The 22,415-nt window shown below is 38.5% G+C and overlaps 1 protein-coding gene across 3 annotated transcripts in view; it reads right to left on the reverse strand.

The window, feature by feature from the left end:
• Esr2 (estrogen receptor 2) overlaps positions 1-22,415 on the reverse strand; it is a 63,621-nt gene that overhangs the window by 32,862 nt on the left and 8,344 nt on the right. For 2 of the 3 annotated variants that reach the window (XM_048798478.1, XM_015490052.2), the window contains exons 3-5: positions 16,000-16,447; positions 13,496-13,668; positions 4,765-4,881 (exon numbers count right to left, since the gene is read on the reverse strand). In XM_048798478.1, coding sequence (XP_048654435.1) covers positions 4,765-4,881; positions 13,496-13,668; positions 16,000-16,418 — 709 coding nt within the window. In that variant the 5' untranslated portion in view covers positions 16,419-16,447. Of the gene's footprint in view, positions 1-4,764; positions 4,882-13,495; positions 13,669-15,999; positions 16,990-22,415 lie in introns of those variants that run through there. The other variant, XM_048798479.1, reaches the window with a different exon arrangement.

Consider the following 22,415-nt stretch of genomic DNA (forward strand, 5'->3'; position numbering starts at 1 on the left):
TATTTTCATGTTATATTTTTCAAATGGATATACAATTTTCCCAATAGTAATTATTGAATAAGACTTCACCACTGATGTGAAACGTCTTTTCATTAATAAATAATTACATATAAAATTATCTTTTCTCAGATTCTCTATTCAGTTTTAGAGATCTACTTTTCTATTCCTGTGTTAGTTCCAAAATGTTTTATTAATGTGGGTTTTTGGATCAGAATACAATGGAAGAGGGGCCAGGGTTGTGGATCAGTGGTAGAGCGCTTTGCTAGCCTGCATGAGGCACTGGGTTCAATCCCCAGCACCATATAAAAAATAAATAAATGAATAAAATAAAGGTATATGTCCACCTACAAATAAAAAAAATATTTAAAAAATACAATGGATGGACTGGGGTTGTGGTTCAGCAGTAGAGTACTCACTTAGCACATGTGAGGTGCTGGGTTTGATCCTCAGCACCACATAAAAAATAAATAAATAAATAAAATAAAGGTATTGTATCCATCTACAACTACAACTAAAAAAATATATTTTAAAAAAGTGATTATAAAAGAAAGAAATTGACAAATATACTATTATTATAGGATATAGTAATGTAATCTCCCTCAGCATCTGATGGAGCAAACAGTTGAGAGAAAAGTGAGAATGCTGAACATTTCAACTGCACAACTGACAAGCTTAATCTACACAGACCATAAATATTTATAAAAAATTTCACATGTCAGGTCATAAAGAAAATCTTAATTAAAATTGATGTCAGATCATTTTTGATGATGTTAAAATAAAGATAAAATTAGCAATGAAATAAATTAGCTAGAGCCAGGTACAGTGGTGCATGCCTGGAATCCCAGCAACTCAGGAGGCTGAAGCAGGAGGATCACAAGTTCAAAGCTAGCCTCAGCAACTTAGTGAGACCCTGTGTCAAAATAAAAAAATAAAATGGGCTGGGGGTGTGGCTCAGTAGTCAACCGCCCCCTGGGTTCAATCCCTGGTACCAAAAATAAATTAATTAATTAACTAGAAGGCATGAGAAAATATAAACTATTGTCTCCCAAGGAAATTTAGTCTTAGCTAATTATAGTAAAAGGAAGGGCTCTATCCACTCAGGAACAGTTGAATCAAATTTGTTACCAAAAGAATTAAAAGTTTAAAATACATTTCTTTTTTTTTTTTCTTTCTTTTCTTTCTTTCTTTTTTTTTTTTTTTTGGTACTGGGCAGTGAATCCAGGGACGCTTAACCATGGGCCACATCCCCGACCTTTCTAAAATTTTATTTTGAGCAGGGTCTCACTGAGTTATTTAGGGTCTTGCTAAATTGCTGAGTCTGGCTTTGAACTTGTGATCCTCCCGTCTTAGCCCCCAAGTCACTGGAATCACAGCTATGAGCCACCATGCCTGGCTTAAGACATATTTCATTTTATTAGCAATTAGAGTGTTATAAATATTTAAGTTCAATTATACTCCAGAATAACATGGAATAAAATGTGTGGCTTACAAAGCACTTCTCTAATCACACATTTCTCTTTTGTACCCTGTGTGAGGATAAGGAGTGTACAAAAGAGATGTGCTTTCCCCATGTGAAAGACTTTCAAGTCTTATGTTCCAGGCCCTGTAGTGAGTTCTGGAAATTTCAGGTTCCATAAAACAAAGCCCTGTGAAGGAATTCATATTTTCTATGAGGACATTTCTAATGCTATGACTTTGACACTACAACCTGGGCAGCTGCCTCTGAGTGAGCTTAATGACAAACTAACAAATAGGGTGTCGTAAATAGTCCCAGCCCAAAGAGGATGGATGGTAACTGTAATAAATGATATAATGGCAGCTAACATCAACCAGAAGCTTCTACATACCAGGTACTGTGTATTGTACACAGATGATCTATCTTGTGCTGACAGTCACCCTAGAAGGACAGGTGCTATTAATATCTTCAATACAGAGAGGAGGAGCCAGACACAAGGCAGCTCAAAAAAAATTGACCAAGTTAGGACAGCTAGAAACTAGCAGGAGCAGGATCTAAACCTAACCAATCATATGAATCCAGAGCTGTGCTTGAACTATTGTCTTATTGTTTAACTCTTATTTTATACCAACTACCTACCAAATCCATATTTTGAAAGTATGTACATCAGGTGAGTAAAGAGATGACACTCGAAAGACGCTGAGCTGTTGTCCCAACACAGGGATACAGACTAAACATGTGGCTATTGAGATTGTTTTCCTGGATAGTTATATGGAAACATATCCTTGTAAAGAGGTCTTATCTCTGATGTCAGTCTAGGCAGCTGTCCTCCTATGTTAAATAACTATATCAACACATCAGTAGGAAAGAAAAGATCAGAGGTAAAGAAGAAAAAATTAGTCACAGAGACATGATTTATGACTTAAAAGGGAATGTAGATGGTGCAGGAGGATCCAGAATGCAGGGAGACTACCAATCCTCCAAGACTGAATAGAAGGTAAAGTGTGAGTAGAGGGTTTGGGGGAAGGACAGACAAGAAGGGCATCTGGAGAGAGGCCAAAAGTAAAGAAACAAAATGAGGGGCTGGGGATGTGGCTCAAGTGGTAGCACGCTTGCCTGGCATGCGTGTGGCCCAGGTTCGATCCTCAGCACCACATACAAACAAAGATGTTGTGTCCGCCAAAAACTAAAAAATAAATATTAAAATTCTCTCTCTCTCTCTCTCTCTCTCTCTCTCTCTTTAAAAAAGAAAGAAAGAAACGAATGACACTCAGTCCATAGGAGTCCAACCCTCATGCTCTTCCTACTGTGGGTGCTGCCTTGAACCCGGAGGACTAGAGCTGTCCAACAGATCCTAGTACACAATGTGCCCTTGACCTAAGATTAAACTGGAAATCATTGTTTTTTAAAAACGCACACACTACACTCACCTTAAAATATTGTTTAACTTAAAAATAAAGACCTTTTCTTTGTAATTTTTTTGTCAAAAGGCTAAAGGCTTTCTCTTTAAACATCTCTGACACCTGTAAAAATCACCTTTCTGCATGGACTATACCCATATGTCATCTCTGGATTTCCAGTTGCAGTATTTTTAAAAAATATTTTTTAATTGTCAATGGACCTTTATTTTATTTATTTACATGCAGTGCTGAGAATCGAACCCAGTGCCTCACACATGCTAGGCAAGTGCTCTACCACTGAGCGACAACCCCAGCACCCAGTGGCAGCATTTTTAAAACGGAGCAACATGGCTGGGCGCAGTGGCACACGCCTATCATCCCAGAGGCCTGGGAGGCTAAGGCAGGAGGATCACAAGTTCAAAGTAACGGCAAGGTGCTAAGCAACTCAGTGATAACCTGTCTCTAAATAAAATAAAAAATGGGGCTGAGGACGTGGCTCAGTGGTTGAGTGCCCCTGAGTTCAATCCCTGGTACCCAAGGGCGGGGGGGGGGCGGGGGGGACTAGAGCAACAACTTAGACATTCCTAAGTTTGTGATTTCTCCCTCTTCTTAGCTATTAGTCCTTTACAGTTTTGTTCAAAGCTTTCAAGTAAACTTTCACAGAAACAAAAGCCCAAGAAATGTAATCAAATTAAGATAGTTCTGCTGTACTTGTGAATTAGGTGAGGGTTCTAATCTATTGTACATACAGAGAAAAAGAACCAGAGAATGTTTAAAAAGCAGAGCTACTAAAAGATGATCAGGGAGAAAAAGAGAAAGATGCTCATTTTAATTTTTTCAAATAATTAGTTACCAAGAAAGAAATTACAACAAATTCCAGGCAAAATATAGGCTAGCAAAAGAATAAGAAAAGCACAGGCAGAGCTGATATGAAATATATATAAACAATAAGCATGACTGGGTATGATGGTGCACGCCTATAATCCCAGCTACTGAGGGGACTGAGGAAGGAGGCTGCAAGTTCAAAGCCAGCCTAGGCAACTTAGTGAGCTCAGTGTTTCAAAATAAAAATAAAGATAAAAATAAACAGGCTAGGGATGTAGTTCAGTGGAAAAATGCTTGCCTAGCAAGCTCAAAGCCCTAGATTCAATCCTCACCACCATCACACACACAAAAAAAAAGTGTATACAGACAAGTAAATTAAAAGCTATCCAGGTGGAGAGAGCAGGAGTAGGCATCTTTGTGACTTGTTATACTAAAGTGCTCTTCTTTTTTTTAACATGTGTATGTATAGCATGTATGCACACATATCATGTATATATACTATACATTATATACACTATATACTATATAGTGTACTACATGCTATGCATACATATATAAACACACATACATACTGTCATAGAACAAAATCTGTTTCTGACTCCTGTATGTATTTTTTCCACTTCTAGAAAGCTAGTAGAAGAAAGCAAGACACTTCTCCATAGCTACCCAAATAACCCACAAGATATTCTACTTTCTTGTCATAAGTTTCCACTGTGGACATTTAAACCAGGATGTCGTTCTTGGAATGGGACTTTTCAGGGTCTCAGGAAGGTGGCCATCCAGCCTATTAAACATTTCAGTGCCTAGAAGTTCCCTAGCCCATACAGTGGCCTATTCTGTTGCTAGACATGAACTTTGCAAGTTCTTGCGCATTTGGGGCCAAAATCTGCCTCTGGCAGTTTGATCACACTCATCCCAGCTCTGACATCTGCAGCTATAGGGAACTGGTCAATACGGTGTGACAAACACTTGAAGATAATCACTATGTCCTAAATCTCTTATCCAGGTTATGTGCCCTCTAGTTCCTCGAAAGACACAGTTTTCGGCATGGCTCCATACAACAAAAGGCAAGTGAACACTCACCGCATTTCACCATTCCTACTTCATAGCACTTCCGAAGCCGGCAGGCCTGGCAGCTTTTACGCCGGTTCTTATCTATGGTACACTGATTTGTAGCTGGGCAAATATAATCATTATGTCCTACAGTAGAGGAAAAAAAAAATGAAGGTTCTTGTTAAAATATTTTGGTTAAAATTCTTCCAGGGCAACAACACTGATAATATTACCCAGTTGACTGTTGATGAAATTGTAAATTAGTTCAACCACTAAGGAAATCAGTATGGGGGTTCCTCAAAAGACCAGACACGGGACCACCCCATGATTCAGCTATACCATGCCTCAGTATTTATCTGAAAGAATTAAAGCCATCACCCTATAATGATACACACATACCATGTTTATAGCAGCATAATTCACAATAGCTATGATGGAACCAGTCCAGGTGTCCATCAACAGATGATTGGATAAAGAAAATGTGGTATATATATATACAATTAAGTTTTGTTAAGTCATAAATAAAAATGAAATTATGTCATTTGCAGGAAAATAGATGAAACTAGACCATCATGTTAAGTGAAAGTCAAGGGACTATGTTTTCTCTCATATGTGGAAGCTAGAGAGGAAAAAGGAAAAGAAAGGTGGGGGCGGACCTCATGGAAATCAAAGGCAGATCAGTAGAGGAAAGAGATGGAGGGGTAGAAAAGAGGAAGGGTGGGGATAAGTGCTGGAGTGATACTGGCCAAATTATATTACTATATTGTGTACACAGACGAGTGTGTAACAACAAATCCCATCATTATGTGCAACTCTAATGCACCAAGAAAAAAAATGTGGGGAAAAGCATATTATCCACGTGAGAGATAGGGGACAGATACAGATACAAATGCCAAAGTGACACCCTGACAACAAGTAAAGGAGAACTAAGAATAGCTCAGGACCTTGCTTTTTGGCTAATAGGTTATTCCCTCATATTACTAGAATTTAAAAAAATAGATATGCTTAGGCTGGGCACGGTGGTGCAAGCTTGTAATCCCAGCAGGTTGGGAGGCTGAGGCAAGAAGAACACAAGTTCAAAGCCAGCCTCAGCAACTTAGCAAGGCCTTAAATAAATCAGTGAGACCTATCTCTAAATAAAATATAAAAAAGGGCTGGGGATGTCGCTCAGTGGTTAAGTGCCCTGGGTTCAATCTCTAGTACCAAAATAAATAAAGAAATACATTTAGAAATATTCTCCTTTGGACATGGAAAGGGAAAGTCACATGAAATTGATTTGCTCCAAATCAAAGAATTCCTCAAGAGTTGTGTATCAATTTACCAAATTCAACTGCTTGTATGCTTTTACATATATCCCTCTTTGGGATTTAATATAATATTTTTATGTGAATTCATAACCAAATAAGAAAAGTAAATCAAAAGGAACAAATAAAGAAATTAGTAATTATTCTGGGAGATGAAACTGACCAGATTATGTTGTATGAATGTATGAATATGTGACAATGAATCTCACTAATATGTACAACTATAATGAACCAATAACAAAACTTTAAAACAGAAATTAGCAATCTACATAAGAACAGAAAGTACTTCTTTAGCTGTGGTGGGTTATTGTTCTCATTGTTTCACTCCCTCCCTCCTTCCACCTTGTGACCCTGTGATAGGCTAGAGTGCACAGAGTACATTTCTGAACCACTGATGTTGGGTTTGACTCTGGGACTTACTTTAGCAATGGTATGTTAATAAATGTGCTGTTCTAACAGTTGGCTTGACCTCTTGAGTGCCTAAAAGGTAGCCACTGGTCCAAGGAGAATGTGGGGATGTGTGGAAAAGACCTGAACTCAACCCAAAGGCCAGGGTCAGCCTTATGGAGTAGAACCATCTTAATCAACCCATAGATCCACCCATACAAAAACTAATGCTCAGTGTAATAGGACATTAAGATTTAAGTTGTTTGTTAGATAACAACCTCTAAGACAATTACACTTTTATTTCATGCAGAGATAAAATATTTCAAAAATCAGTTATTTCATGGGCTGGGGCTGAAGCTCAGTGGTAGAGCATTTGCCTAGCATGTGTGAGGCACTGGGTTTGATCCTTAGCCCCATGTAAAAATAAACAAATAAAATAAAGGCATTCTGTCCATCTATAAATACGAAAAAAAAAAAGTTATTTCAGATGCAGTATGGAGAATGGATTAGAGTCAGCAGAACCAATGGAGGACAGGAGACCAAGTGAGAACCTGCTATAGCTGTGTAAATGAGAGAGGCTGTCTGGACTGGACATTCGTAGAAAGGATGATAAGGGACACATGGGTCTGAGAAAGGTTTAGAAAATGGAGACTATCATAAAACAGATAAAAAATAAATAGAGCATTCAGGTACCTTTCTTTTTCTTTTGGTAAGAGGGATTGATTAAACTCAGTGGCACTCAACCACTGAGCTATATACCCAGCCCTTTTTTTACATTTTATTTAGAAAGAGGGTCTTGCTGAGTTTCTTGGGGCCTCACTAAATTGCTAAGACTGGCTTTGAACTCGAGATTCTCCTGCCTCAGCCTCCCGAGCCACTGGAATTACAGGTGTGCGGCCACATCCAGCTCTTTTTAAAATTTTTAAATTTATTTTTGCTACTGGGGATGGAACTCAGAGGTACTTTACTACTAAGCTACATCCTCAGCCCTTTTTTTGTTTTTTATTTGCAGAGGCAGGGTCTTACTAAGTTGCTTAGGGCCACACTAAGTTGCTAAATTGAACTTTTGATCCTCCTGTTTCAGCCTCTTGAGCTTCTGGGATTACAGGAGTGTACCACCACCCCTAGAGGTGCCTTTATTTCTTCATTGTATCTTTCTAATAAACAACATAGCCTGAACTTCTTACCTTAAGCCTAAATGGATCAGATTTCCAGAGTAGGCAATGGATGAATCTCAATGATAAATGAATAAGTCAGAAAAGAAATAAGTCACAGGACACAGAGGAAGAGGATTCAATTTATGCAAAGTTCAAAAACAGAGAAAATGAAACTATAGTGCTTAGGGATATGTGCACACGTGGTAAAATCTTAGCAAGGAAGGCAGAAGTTATGACTGTCTTACCCCTGGAGGGAGGGAAGGAGCTATGACTGGAAGGGCCACCCAGGGGTCACTGCAATATCCTATCTCATTACCTGGGGGCACTGCAATATCCTATCTCATTACCTGAGCACTGGTTACACAGGGCTTTTGCTTTCCTATTCTTTAAACTGAATATAATGCATGCAGAATTCTACTTTTTTTTCTCTCTTTTTTTTTTTTTTTTTTTGCATAGTGGCAAATAAAAACTCCAACCTTTTAACATACTCCACATTTTTTTTTTTTACCAATATGAGTATCTCATTTAGCAAAGAAAAGTTCTTTTGATCTTTGGTTAGGCCCTTTTTCTTCAGTTACACTTAAATGACATAATTAACTATCTTTTATTTCAAAAGATAGCATCTCTAATAATACAGTCTCATTTTTATTAAAGTATTTTGATCTTTCCCTCTACATATTTTATTAAAATATCTTTCCTTCTGCATATAAGGACAGAGAGCTAGAAGGCTCATCACTTATGTGAGTAATTACTTCTGGGTGGTAGAACTGGGGGTGATTTAACTTTCTTCTACACTTATTTTTCCACATAATTTGAATGTTTTTTAATGAATATAGATCATAATTTGTGACAATGAAGTGTTTTGTTGCTATTAGTTATTCTCCAGTGAACTAGGTGTGGTGGATAGTGGGGAGGGTGGACCCTGAGCAGGGTGACAAAGGTTTCTATGTGGGACCATCCCCATGGTGGCATAGTGAAGCCCCATTGGAGTGAAGAGGGTGTCTGCCTGGAGGATGAACAGGGGCAGTAACAATAAAAAAATTTTCATATAGAGGTATTGATTAAAGAAGCAAACAGTAAAAATAATAAGAAACATGTTCTTCATGTTAGAGAAAGAAGATGCAAATACGCAAACAGGAAGAAACTAGAACAAATCTTCTGTTACACTTCTACAGCATGTATATGTATGCACACACACACAATATATATTACTTAATGCTGTCCCCTAAGAAGACTTGGAAGCAGGGACACTCCCAGAGCAAGGAGAAAACTAGTACTCAGATTTTTTTCTTTCTCCCTTTTTTTTTCTTTTTTTGGTGAGGGTATACTGGGAATTGAACCCAGGGGAGCTTTACTACTGAGCTACCTCACAGGCCTTTTTATTTTTTATTTTGAGACAGGGTCTGGCTAAGTTGCTGAAGCTAGTCTAGAACTTGAGATCCTCCTGCCTCAGCCTCCGAAGTCACTGGGATTACAGGCCTGTAGCCACCATGCCAGACTACAAATACCGTTCTCGACTAGGAGAAAATGGGGCTCCATGGAGAAACAACTTATCCCAGGACTGGGACAGGCAAAGTATGGATAAGCCTGAAACTAGTTAAATGTAACCAGTTTCTCTTATTCATTTATGAATAAGTGCCCAAAGAATTATAGGAACATGTCAAAAAAGACACTTCTGTCACTTTAAGGTTTCCTGCTGGTCAAATCCAAAATAATACAGATATCAAAATAATAAATAATGATACTAAAGATAATAATCCATTGCAAAAAATAGGATATCATAAATTATAATAATATAAATTAACTAACTAAAGGTTTAATGAAGAACGGGAATATTTGCATAGTCTCAAAGGATTTCCTAACAAAAAGACTTATGAATTACAAAGAGAAAGAAAAAACAGAACTTTTACTGAATACAAGCCTGGCAGACATCATTTAAATCAAGTAACCAAAATGAACATCACTAGGAATGGGAAAAATTAAAATCATGCGCCACATAAAAGGAGCTAATGGAAAGAACACAGCGTCATCGCCACAGAATCATCTCTGAAATTTTTATTCCTGCCAATAATGTTAACCTGAAACTAATGATGAGGAAACATCAGGCAAATCCAAAGGGAGGGACATTCTGCAAAATGGCCTAAATCTTTGGAAGTGCTTATAATCATGAAAATCAAAGAAGGACTCAGGAACTACTCTAGACAAATGGAGAATAAAAACATAACAACTAAATGCAAAGTCTGGTTCTGAAACTGGATTCTTGTGCTACAGAGGGCTCTGTTGGGAAAACTGAGGATTCGATGGCAGTAATGCATCCTGATGTTAATTTCCTGATTTTGACAGTTGTATTGTGTCAGAAATACATGTTAAGGTATTCACTGTCTGAAATTCAAGGTCTTCCGCTATCATTCAAGTTGTTATACGTTCCCTGCAGTTGCAGGACTGATGTTTTAAAAATCATCATTCACAGAATTGTTGAGTACCAGCAAGTAAACAAAATGCACAAACTAGCCGGGCGTGGTGGTGCACAACTGGGGCTCAGGAGGCTGAGGTGGGGAATCTTGAGTCTAAAGCAGGCCTCAGCAAAAGTGAGGCGCTAAGCAACTCAGTGAGACCTTGTCTCTAAACAAAATACAAAATAGAGCTGCAGACATGATGGCTCAGTGGTCGAGTGCCCCTGAGTTCAATCCCTGGTACCAAAAAAAAAAAGCACAAACTGTTGTCTTGCTCAACACTGTACTCTCTAGAGCTTAGTACAGGGCTCAGTAAATATTCATTAAGTGGATTTTAATAGGAAAGAGAAGTAAAATAAAGAACAAGCTTTTAAAAATTAAGCCATGCCTTCATCTGGACCAGGAATGATGAGGAGCTTCTCCCCGGGTTCCCTTGCTCTGTGCTCCACAGCCCAGGAGAGAAACGGCAGCATCTCTAATGGCAACTCAGTGTGCGAAGAAGCCAACAAGGTCAGCACTAATGGACTGCCCAGCACAAACGGCTTGCAGTGCACTCGTCCAGGGAAAGGGACCGAAATGTATAAGATGTGGTCCTGGAGCTTATGAATCGAGTTAGCAAGACAAGTTTAAAATTAGAAAAACAAAACAGTGTTAAATGTAACCAGTTTCTCAAGTTAACAGTGTACCATCCTGGCCTATTTGAGACATTTGAGTGGACATTTTCAATTACTGCAAAGTATTTATGAAAATATAAAAGGTCCAAAGAAAGGATCATTTAGGCCTTAAAAGTAGTTGTCACAGCATAAACTCTTTCCTTTTTGCATATTTAGAATTTTACATTCCTGGATGATGCAGGAGGAAGGAATGACATTGGGAAAACTTACTTTCAACTGTTATCAACTATAGTCTCAAGGTTCAAAGATATTTCAGGCAGACAGATGTTTTCCCAACAGCAAAAAAAGAGGAGTCTCTCTCTCTCTTTTTTTTTAAAGACATACTTAATTGTAATGGACCAAAATTTCTTCAAGGAGCTGGCACGGTGGTGCATGCCTTATAATTCCAGTGGCTCAGGAAGCTGAGGCAGGAGGATTGAAAGTTTAAAGCCAGTCTCAGAAACCTAGTGAGGTTCTGAGCGACTTAGCAAGAACCTGTCTCAAATAAAAAGAGCCCCGTTGGGGATTTGGCTTAGTGGTTGACAACCCCTGAGTTTAATCCCTGGTACCAAAAAAGAAAAAAAAAATCCTTGGGCTGGGATTGTGGCTCAGCAGTAAAGTGCTCACCTAGCACATGGGAGGCCCTGGGTTGGATCCTCAGCACCACATAATAATCAATAAATAAAAGTATTGTGTCCAACTACAACTAAAAAAATTATATATATATATTATTTTTTTAAATCCTCAAGGGGTAAAATTCCAGAATCTCAGAAAGATACAGAATTCAAGAATCATATCAAGCTGGTGTGATGGCACACACCTTTAATACCACTGACTTGGGAGGCTGAGACAGAAGAATCTCAAGTTCAAGGCCAGTCTCAGAAACTTAGATCTGTCTCAAATTCAAAGGCGGGGAGGGGTATACCTCATTGGTGGAGTGTCCCTGTGTTCAAACCCCAGTACCACAAAAATTTAAAAAATGTATATCAAGAATTCAGTTCTGAATTTCAGAAAATATGAACTGTCCACATCACATATAGCAAAAAACTGGACCTGGCCTAATAATTCACTGCTATGATAATCGTAAATAAAAAAATATTTAAGCATTGGATATATTTCCCATAATCAACTTCATTTCATCTTTAGAACAACTCTGAGTATCTCTGTTTCACAGAGGAAGCTTCAGATGAAGCCAAAGAGCTATTACCTGGAAGATCCAGGACGAATGGGTGGTTATCAAACAGGGTAAATTTCAGAGGCTACATAGAAAGATGACTTTATCCACCAACATTCTTCTCCTCACCACCATCTGGGTGCTATTGGTGCTTCTCTGCTTCAGGTAAAACTTCCTCTTAATCTGCACTTATCAGTGGGTAAGTTAATTGCTATTTCCCATTTGCACACTATGAACCCCTTAAGGCTGCTGTTCTTAATTGGTCAAGAACAAGGATTTTGGGGCTGGGGTTGTGGCTCAGCGGCAGAGTACTTGCCTAGCATGTGCAAGGCCCTGGGTTCGATCCTCAGCACCACATAATAAATAAATAAAATATAGATATTGTGTCCATCTACAACTGAAAAATAAATATTTTTTAAAAAAAGAACAAGGCACTAAGCCAGGCTCAGTGGTGCATGCCTGTCATCCCAACAGCTCAGGAGGATCATGAGTTCAAAGCCAGCCTCAGCAACGGGTAGATATTTGGCAACTCAGTGAGACCCTGTTTCTAAATAAAAATACAAAATAGGGCTGGGGATGCGGCTCAGTGATTGAGTGCCCCTGAGTTCAATCTCTGGTACCAAAAAAAAAAAAAAAAAAAGGCACTGAGGCTTTGATAGAAAAGGGAAGAAGACCTCATGGTACATTCTTGAATCTCAGCAACTTGGGAGGCTGAGGCAGGGGACCACAAGTTTGAGGCCAGCCTCAGCAACTTAGAGAGACCCTGTCTCAAAATTTAAAAAGAAAGAAAGGTAGGTAGGTAGGTGGGGGAAGGAACTCTATGTAAGAACATTGCTCAGTAGGGGCATCTGAAGAAGAGATTATGAGGCAAAGAGAAAGAAAGGAACACAGACAACAAAAGAGAGACTTCAGCACAATCAGGGCTGGCATGGGAGGGAGTGATGGCAAGGATGTGTACAGAACTGGGCTGACTGGTCCTGAAGCCAGGCATGCACAACTTGAAATTGATGAAAAGGTGATTTTTGAAAATTAGCAAACCAAATACATGTACCCTACCCCAGAAGGAAATTGGAGAATTTAGAGAACTGATCTAATACCAGAGCAGAAAACAGGGAGCCATGCAGGAAATTCAAAGTAAGAAGACAGCATTTCATCAATTCTCAAAGTCCACTGCAGCTAAATTCCTGATTTCTGACCATTTCCATAAAATCTATTTATTCTCCTTCCCTCAGGAGCTATCCCACTGTCAGGCCTGTTAAGCGTGCCCTGTATTAAATCTCTGCACCTCCTAACAAGTACACACCTTTTCCAAGCATTATCTTTTTGAAACTGTAACTGGACATCTCCCCATGATCCTGGGGGTAAAGGGAGGAGAAAAACCCATTCAAGTTGGCTGTATGACCTTAGGGTTGTGGCATAGAACAAGACAATCAAAGATAAAGTTCTGTGCACTTGAAACAACCCACATACCGGCTCCTCCCAACCCACTCTCAAACATACATGATCCTCCAATCTTCAGTGAACAGAATATATCAAACAGGTCATTGCTGAAATTTCTACCAGGTCATCTCTGTAAAACTGTTTAAAAGCAAAAGTGGAAAACTAAAAGAGCAGTTTAACAATACTCTTGTACCTTGAATGCTTCTTTTAAAAAAGGCCTTACATCCTTCACACGACCAGACTCCATAGTGATATCCAGACGCATAATCGCTGCAGACCGCACAGAAGTGAGCATCCCTTTTTGAACTTGGACTAGTAACAGGGCTGGTGCAATGGTTCACACTGACCTTCCTCTTCAGTGTCTCTCTGGGAAGGCAAAGAAAATATCCATTGTAAAAGAGCATGAAGAGAAAGGAAGGGTTTTTAGGGGGAAGAAAAAAAGGCATGAACATTGTCTAATTTAATCTCTTTGCCTTCCAGGACTCATGATAAATGTATTCTAGGAAATCTGATGGAGCAGAACCTCTGTTACTGATATCAGATCTATGTGGAGAATGACTGATGTGTGAAAGTGGTTAGGTGAGTTTATGCCCATCCATGCACAGGAAGGAAACAGAGGCTCAAAGCTTGCTGCTGGGCAAGGGGCACCAAGGAGGAACAGAACCCAGCAAGGGAACACTAGGGGGCACTAAAAACACACCTGGCAAGTTCCTAATTTTGTCTGAGCATGTTTGTTTTGAAAAGGGAATAGTAGGGGTATTACTGACTTATTACTTAATTTGTCCAAATATTAACAAAACTTTTATTAGAATTCAAGCTCAGAAACAAAAATATTTCCTATTTTAAAGAAAAACATTACTTTTATATTTTTAAACTGTATTTATTTATGTTTTATAGTGTTGAGGATCAAACCCAGTGTGTCATATGTGTGAGACGAGGGCTTGAACACTGAGCTATATGCCCCCAACCCAACATTACTTCAAAAAAGTTACCTATAATTTTTTGCTGGGCATGGTGGCATACACCTGTAATCCCAGCAACTCGGGAGGCTGAGGCAGGAGGATCATGAGTTCAAAGCCAGCCTCAGCAAAATCAAGGTGCTAAGCCACTCAGTCAGACCCTGTCTCTAAATAAAATACAAAAAAAAGGGCTGGGGATGTGCCCCAATGGTTGGGTGCCCCTGGGTTCAATCTCCAGTACCCCCCACCCAAAAAAAAAAGTTATCTACAATTTTTGCTGAATGTGGTGGTGTACACCTGTAATCCCAGTAGCTCAAGAGGATAGCAAGTTTGAGGCTAGCCTCAGCACCTTAGCCGGACCCTGTCTCAAAATAAAACATAAAAAGGGCAGGGGGGTTGGGGATGTAGCTCAGTGGCAGAGTGCTGGGATTGTGGCTCAGTGGCAGAGCACTTACCTCACACGTATGAGGCACTGGGTTTGATCCTCAGCACCACATTAAAATAAACAAAATAAAGGCATTCTGTCCATCTATAACTACAAAAAAAATTAAAAAAAAAAAAAAACACTGATGTGGCTCAGTGGTTAAGTGCCCCTGGGTTCAATCCCTGTTACAAAAAAAAAAAAAAAATAGTGGAGAACAATTGGATATTCAGATACTATACATGCACACACACACACACACAAACACACACAACACAAAACACAAATTTTTAAAGTTACCTACAATTTTTATATTCTCTTTTTTATCCACCAATACAAAGTTGTTATTAAAAGAAGAAAACTAAAATTATTAAATAACATTTTCTCAAAGTTCCTTTTTTAAATATGCTTGCCAAGGATTGAACCTATGGTCCCACATGCACCACGCACATGCTCAATCACAGAGCCATATCCTCTGCCTGATTTCTCAAAAGTGATGAATTTCAATACCCAACATGCCCTAATGTAGCACTCTGCTTGTTTTAGAAGTTTATTTCTTCTTTTTTTTAAATTTCTTTTGATACCATCCTTTCCCTCTATAGCCATACTAATTATTAAAAACATAAAAATTTAGACTGAAATAATTCATCATGTTACCTTGCATTTAAAGAGCTCAAATATTTAATTTCAGAAAAACTTAACAGAAGCCTACATTTATGTATTTTCTCACCAAACTTCTTAAAGTATTGTTTTAGTTCATGGTTTAGAAAGCTTGTACTAATTACCTTTTCAGCCTTCACATGGCTAGCATGTTATTTACTTTTATCCTGGAAACAATTTGTCCTGAACACTAAGTTGTGACTGACAAAAAGATCTAACCTGAAAGTAAAGATTTATTTTTCAAACCCAAATAGCTTCATTAGGAGGAAAGTGATTCAAGGTCAATCTTTTTTTAATTTTTTCAAATTTTTTAGTTGTACACAATACCTTTACCTTGTTTATTTTTATGTGGTACTGAGGATCGATTCCAAGGCCTCACACGTGCTAGGCAAGTGCTCTACTGCTGAGCCACAACCCCAGCCTGATTCAAGGTCAATCTTCATCACATAAAGACAGTGGTCACGATAGTGAATTCCCCCCATGATACCTATCTACAAGCACAACCTTTTAATGAGGGCATCATATGTTTTCGGTGCTCTAAGTTATCTAGGTGACAAAATAAAGACCTTGTATAACACACATCTTTCTTCTCATTAAACCACAAAGCAAAGTGCATCATGCCCACGAACTGCAGTTTAGAATGAAGACTACACTTACCTGTTGACAGGTAAGGTGTGTTCCAGTGATCTTGCTTCACACCAAGGACTCTTTTGAGGCTCTGCATACAGAAGTGAGGACTGACAGTGAATTGCTAAAGGAGACAGGTGCCCAGGAGTTGGCCATAACACATGTGGGCTTGCTGTCTGTTGACCAAGCCCACTTTCATTGTTATCTGAAGTGCTAGAAATACTGTAATTCATCACAGCAGGGCTATAGAATGTCATGGCCGAATATTCGTGATGGCTCTCTACATAGGAGGAAGGGATATATATGGGGCCATGCTCCAGGGGTAGGACAGATTGACTGCAGTTGTAGGAGGCAGGAGAGTTAAGGCTAGATGGTGAGTTTTTGATATCCATGTCTTGAACAGGCAGCAGCTGAGAAAACTCCTTGTGAGAAGAGGCACAAAGGGACATTATAAAAGACTCATAGGCAGGTATAATGGCTGTAAAGAGAAACAAAAGATATGGCTATGAGCTATAGAAGTAACTGTTAAAAATTATTCAAACATTTTTTATAAATGCACACCTTTGTATGGGATTACAAATACATCCAAAAAGATACATGTGAAAATATTAACTACAGAGGGGTAGGAATGTGAAGTATAAAACTCTCATTCATTTACTTCTTTTTTTTAATATTTATTTTTTAGATGTAGTTGGACACACTATCTTTACTTTATTTATTTATTTTTATGTGGTGCTGAGGATCAAACCCAGGGCCTCACACATGGTAGGTGAATACTCTACTGCTGAGCCATACTCCCAATCCTCATTTACTTCTTTATTGCTTCATTGTTGTGGTAGTTATTTAACCATGATAATTTATTCTACAATATTTTAATTTTATTTCACTATAAATTGTGTTGAGTTCAACGGTGGTATCCCTTTACAGGGAATACAAAACTAAAATCAAGCCATACAAGCATAAGATAAACCAGTGATGAGGCCTGCTCAGTCTATACTAGAGCAGACACCAGTTCATACCAGAGCCCACATGAAGGTGTTTTTATTCAATAGAAACAGACATTAACGGGCTGGGGTTGTGGCTCAGTGGTACAGCACTTGCCTAGCACGTGTGAGGCACTGGGTTCAACCCTTAGCACCACATAAAATAAAGAAAGTTATTTTTTTTAATTTAAAAAAAGAAATAGACATTAACAGTAGCAACATATGGCTATAGAACGAGACCATAAGTGCCCTTGAATTTTTTGTGAGTTCTAGTGAGGCTCTGACAAGCCTAACATTATTCTCTTACCAGTCAGGTAATAGAACCCATCTGCTAATGAAACGCCAAGGTTCTTCATCCAGCTGGAAATGACTACAACTTAAAGTCCTTTTCCTAGTTGTCTGCCTTTCCACTTTAGAGTCATCTAGCAGGTTAATTTCAATGTGACAAAAGGTATCATCTGGATGGCTACATCATGCCCTGGTGACAAGGACAGGTATAATGAAGTTTGTGCTGAAACAATTGGACCTCCTGGTTGGTCTTCTAAAATACTTTTGAAAACTAAAAACCAAAGAATATATAAAATTCCATTGAGTATGCTTTTTCTGGAGCTAGAGAAGTTTATTTGAATGCTCATGTGGAAAAATAGGAATAGCCAGGTAAACCCTAAAGAAGATCAATGATTGGGGCTAATATTATTAACAGATATTCAAATACACTGTGTTCTTTCAATAATAAACAAGGTCCCTCCGCAATCTTGTAGCCTCAGGTTGGTGATAACTTTTCCACAGCCACCCATCCAGGCTGTGGCCCAAAGGGTCAACATCTCAAAGGAATTCATTAAGAAATATCACCTTATCCAGAGAGGTGGCACATACCCATAATCCCAGCATGTTGGGAGGCTGAGGCAACAGGATTGAGAGTTCAAAGCCAGTGTCAGCAACTTAGACAGGCCCTAAACAGTTTAGGGAGAGAGAGAGAGAGAAGGAACCTGGACCTACCTTGACCATGCATTCACACTGGTTACTGACTGCCATCTGCACAGAGGCACTTTGGAGGGTGCATTTTGCTGGCCCTGCAATGCCAGACCAGCCAGGCTAAATCAATCAACATCTCTGCTAGTTCATGGCCAAACCTCGCTTATCCAGTGAGGTTTGAACTCCTTCCAAATTTGTTCTTCCTTAGGTGATACTCCTCAGTCATGGGGTGCCAAAGAGAGTTTCCTTATCTTTTATACTTAATCTGTTACCATAGTTGGTAATTCTTTAAACTTCCTCTGTTAGCTGAGTATGCTGGTAGAGCCTGTAGTCCCAGCTACTTGGGAGGCACAGGCAGGAGGATTGCAATTTGGAGACCAAGCTAGGCAATTTAGCAAGATGTCCATCTCAAAAAATAGAAACAAAAGATTTCCCCTGTTGAAAGTATTTATAGTTTCTATCCCCTGAGTTAATTCAAACTACTACTGTGATGGCAAACCCAGACGTGGTTGTGAAAAGAAATTACAAAAAATGTTATGGTAAGAAACCAATGCCTGGAGAAGGGGTCAATTCCACTTCCTTCTCTAAGCCTTTCTCCAGGAAGCCTAATTAACCATGGGATTGTAAGCCTAATTAACCTTTTGGATTGTAAATAACTGCCCTAGGAATCTGACTACTCCCTCTTGAAATGTAACAGATTTCTTCTTATCTGTTTTTGTGAGCATGCTTTATGTTAGAGACCCTGCTCAGGGCCTTCAGCTGCGTAGATTAGGATTTAAAAAAAAAAAAGATGAAAAGCCCCAATGATAGGATGGTTCTAAAATGACTTGAAATAACCTATAAATATTGTGAGAAACTGTGGATCAGGGCTCAGAATTTGGAGTTTTTGTTTTCCTCTGGGCCCACCTGCATAAAATTAAAAATTTGGAATTCGCCTCCTCTCTGAGTACTACTTGCTCCTTCTGGATTAGTCTGTTTCCCGCAACACTACTGTAAGAGAATAGAAGATCTGAAAATAGAAGATTTGAGAACAGAAAATCCAAAAGCAACACTTTTTGGAAATTTGGTATACCTCAAATCACTGGGAAAACACTAGACGGTAGTCCAGCCACTGAAAAAAAAAGAACAGTGGATATATATCATACACTGTACCAGAATAAACTCCAGAAATCAAAAAGTTCAGAGAGATGAAAGAAGAAAGCAGGGGAAAGAAATATAAATGTAGAAGAGGGGATAAAAGGGAGAGGGGAGGGGAGAGGCCCTACAAGCACCAGCAGCTAACATAGGAAAATCCCTTTACAACCTGAGTGTGAGGGGAGAACTCTGGCTGAAAATCCAAAAGCAATTTTTTTAAATAACCAATAAATTCAATACCCAAACCCAAATATCATACAAATACCATAATCAAAGTAAAAAAATAACTAATTATAAATTATAAAAACAAAAAGAAAGAAAAACAACTCTCAATTTATTTTAGAAACAAGGAGCTAATCTCTCTAATACACGGGGAGAACTCATATTAGAATGAAGAACAAACTACTCATTAGAAAAACAGGCAAAAGTCACAGGCAGAATACAAAAGGAAGGCAAATGCTACTTAAATAAAAAAGATGTTCAGCCTCATTTGTAGAAGAGATACCTACATTAAGATACTATATCTCATTTAACACATTAGACAAAAATATTTCCCTGGCAAATGATTCAAATGTTTGAAAACAGACTGTCTTGGCAAGGCCACAAAACAAACAAACAAAAAAGCCAGCAACACATGCCTGGAATCCCAGCCACTGGAGAGGATGAGATAGGAGGATCACAAGTTGGAGACCAACCTCAGCAATTTAGAAAGCCCTATCTCAAAATATAAAAAGAGGTAGGAGGTGTAGCTCAATGGTAGAGTGCCCCTGGATTTTATCCCCTGTACCCCGCCCCCCCCCAAAAAAAAAACAGGAATAACAGGGATTCCATGTGTGTACACATGTGTATATGTGCTAATGACTGAAACCAGGGACATTTTACCACTGGGCTATACCTCCAGTTTTTTTTTTCTTTAATAAATACTCTTTTTTTTAATATTTATTTTTTAGTTTTTGGCGGACACAACATCTTTGTTTGTATGTGGTGCTGAGCATTGAACCCTGGCCGCACGCAAGCCAGGCGAGTGCGCTACCGCTTGAGCCACATCCCCAGCCCTATACCTCCAGTTTTTGAAAAAGGGTCTAAGTTGCTTAGGGCCTTCTTAAGTTGCTGAGGCTAGCCTTGAACTTACCATTCTTCTGCCTCAGCCTCCTGACTCTCTGGGATTACAGGTATGCACCACCGCACCTGACTAAGGGACTCTTTTCTACAATGCTGATGGGAGTGGAAAATAATAATCTCTATGGGTCTTTTTTTTTTTTAATATTTTATTTTATTTTTTTAGCTGTAGTTGACCCAATACCTTTTATTTATTTATTTATTTATTTATTTTTCCTGAACCTGAGGATCAAACCCAGGGCCTCGCACGCACTAGGCGAGCGCTCTACCACAGAGCCACGACCCCAGCCCAAAAATTTTGTTTTGACAAAATATATCAAATATGTATGTTTTTACCTTTTGGACTATGACTTTCAAAAAAAGAGAAAAAGAAATCATTTGCTAGCATTGTAAATTATCATTACATCAGTTTCTCTACTTGGATACACAGTAATTAAGGTAATTAAGCCTATACTCTCCTTCTTCTTTTATACCCCAGTACTGCAAATGGAAACCAAGAATGCTCTACCGCCGAGCCACACCCCAAGCCCTTTCTAGTTTTTATTTTTTTAATTTTAAGACAGTCTCACTGAGTTGCCCAGGCTGGCCTTGAACCTGTGATCCTTCTGCCTCAGCCACCAGGCCTGGATCTGTATCCTGCCTTTTTGAAAGAATCTATATTTTATTCCATTGTCAAGGGAAACTTCTGTACAAAGGAATATCAGAAAAAAATTGGTAAAGCAAATAAGTAAAAATACTGCAATTACTGCATCCCTGGATAGCAGGCATACATAGACATTCATTTTGCCAATCTTTCAACTATTCTGTAAATTTGAAATTTCTATAAATTTTTCATAATAAGCAGCTTTGGAAAAAAAACAAATAAATTAAAAATGAAAACCTTTTAAAAATATTTAAAAATTTGGAATAATATAATCTGGAAAAGAGAACAGTGACCATTAATAATGAGGCTGGTTAAGAGAGAAAATTAAATGAAGGCACTTGCCTTCAGAATTATCCATCCTCAATATTTTCAACTCTTGCTTAAAATATAGGCAATTTGTTTCTCTAGAAGCTCCCAATATCCTCCTTCTGATGTTTTAATTTGAATGCTCCCTTCCTTTGTCCTAAAATCCTATCTATAGTGGCTTTAATTATGTTCATAAATTCTTCAACATTCTTCCCTTCAAAAGATGGAGTCTAGCCTGGCCCTTGAGTGCAAGCTAGATTTAGGGATTCACTTTTTATTTTTTTTTTTTTTTTTTTGTATAATGAAGTCCACTTCCAGAGGCACTGTCTGAGCCGAGTCCTCGTGTTCTTCTGGGGTCAGCCTTTATTTTTTTTTAATTTTTTATTTGTTTTAATTAGTTATACATGACAGTAGAATGCACTTATGTATTTTGATATATCATACATAGATGGTATATAATTTCTCATTTTTCTGAGTATACATATTGTAGAATCACATTGGTCATATAGTCACATACATGTATAAAGTAATGTCTGGTTCATTCTACTATCTTTCTTATTCCCCACGACCCCTGTCTTCCCCTCCTTTCACTTCCCTCTATCTAATCTAAGGTAATGTTACTCTTTTTTTTTTTTTGCATTACAATTCTTAATACACATATATACCACAATTTTTGTATCTCTGTTTGTATATAAAGTATGTTGAATTGGGTAATTCAAGTCTTAATACATGTACTTTATATAATGATGTCCATCACATTCCACCATCCTTGATAATCCCCTGCCCCCTCCCTTTCCCTTCCACCCCTCTTCCCTATCTAAAATTCATCTATTTCTCCCATGCTTTCCCTCCCAATCCCACTATGAGTCAACCTCCTTATATCAGAGAAAACATTTGGTATTTATTTTGGGGGGATTGGCTGACTTCACTTAGCATTATCTTCTCCAATGCCACCCATTTACCTGCAAATGCCATGGTTTTGTTATTTTTTAATGCTGAGTAAAATTCCATTGTGTATATATGCCACAATTTTTTTTTTATCCATTCATCCACTGAAGGACATCTGGATTGGCTCCACAGTTTAGCTAGTGTGAATTGTGCTGCTATAAACATTGATGTGGCTGTGTCCCTGTAGTATGCTGTTTTTAAGTCCTTTGGGTATAGTCCGAGGAGAGGAATAGCTGGGTCAAGTGACGGTTCCATACCTAGTTCCATACTCACTTCTAATAAATAATGTCAAAAAGGATAATGTGTGATGCCCAAGACTAGGTCATAAAAGGCACTGT

Source organism: Marmota marmota, unplaced genomic scaffold, assembly GCF_001458135.2.
Source record: "Marmota marmota marmota unplaced genomic scaffold, marMar, whole genome shotgun sequence".
NCBI classification, from domain to species: Eukaryota; Metazoa; Chordata; class Mammalia; order Rodentia; family Sciuridae; genus Marmota; species Marmota marmota.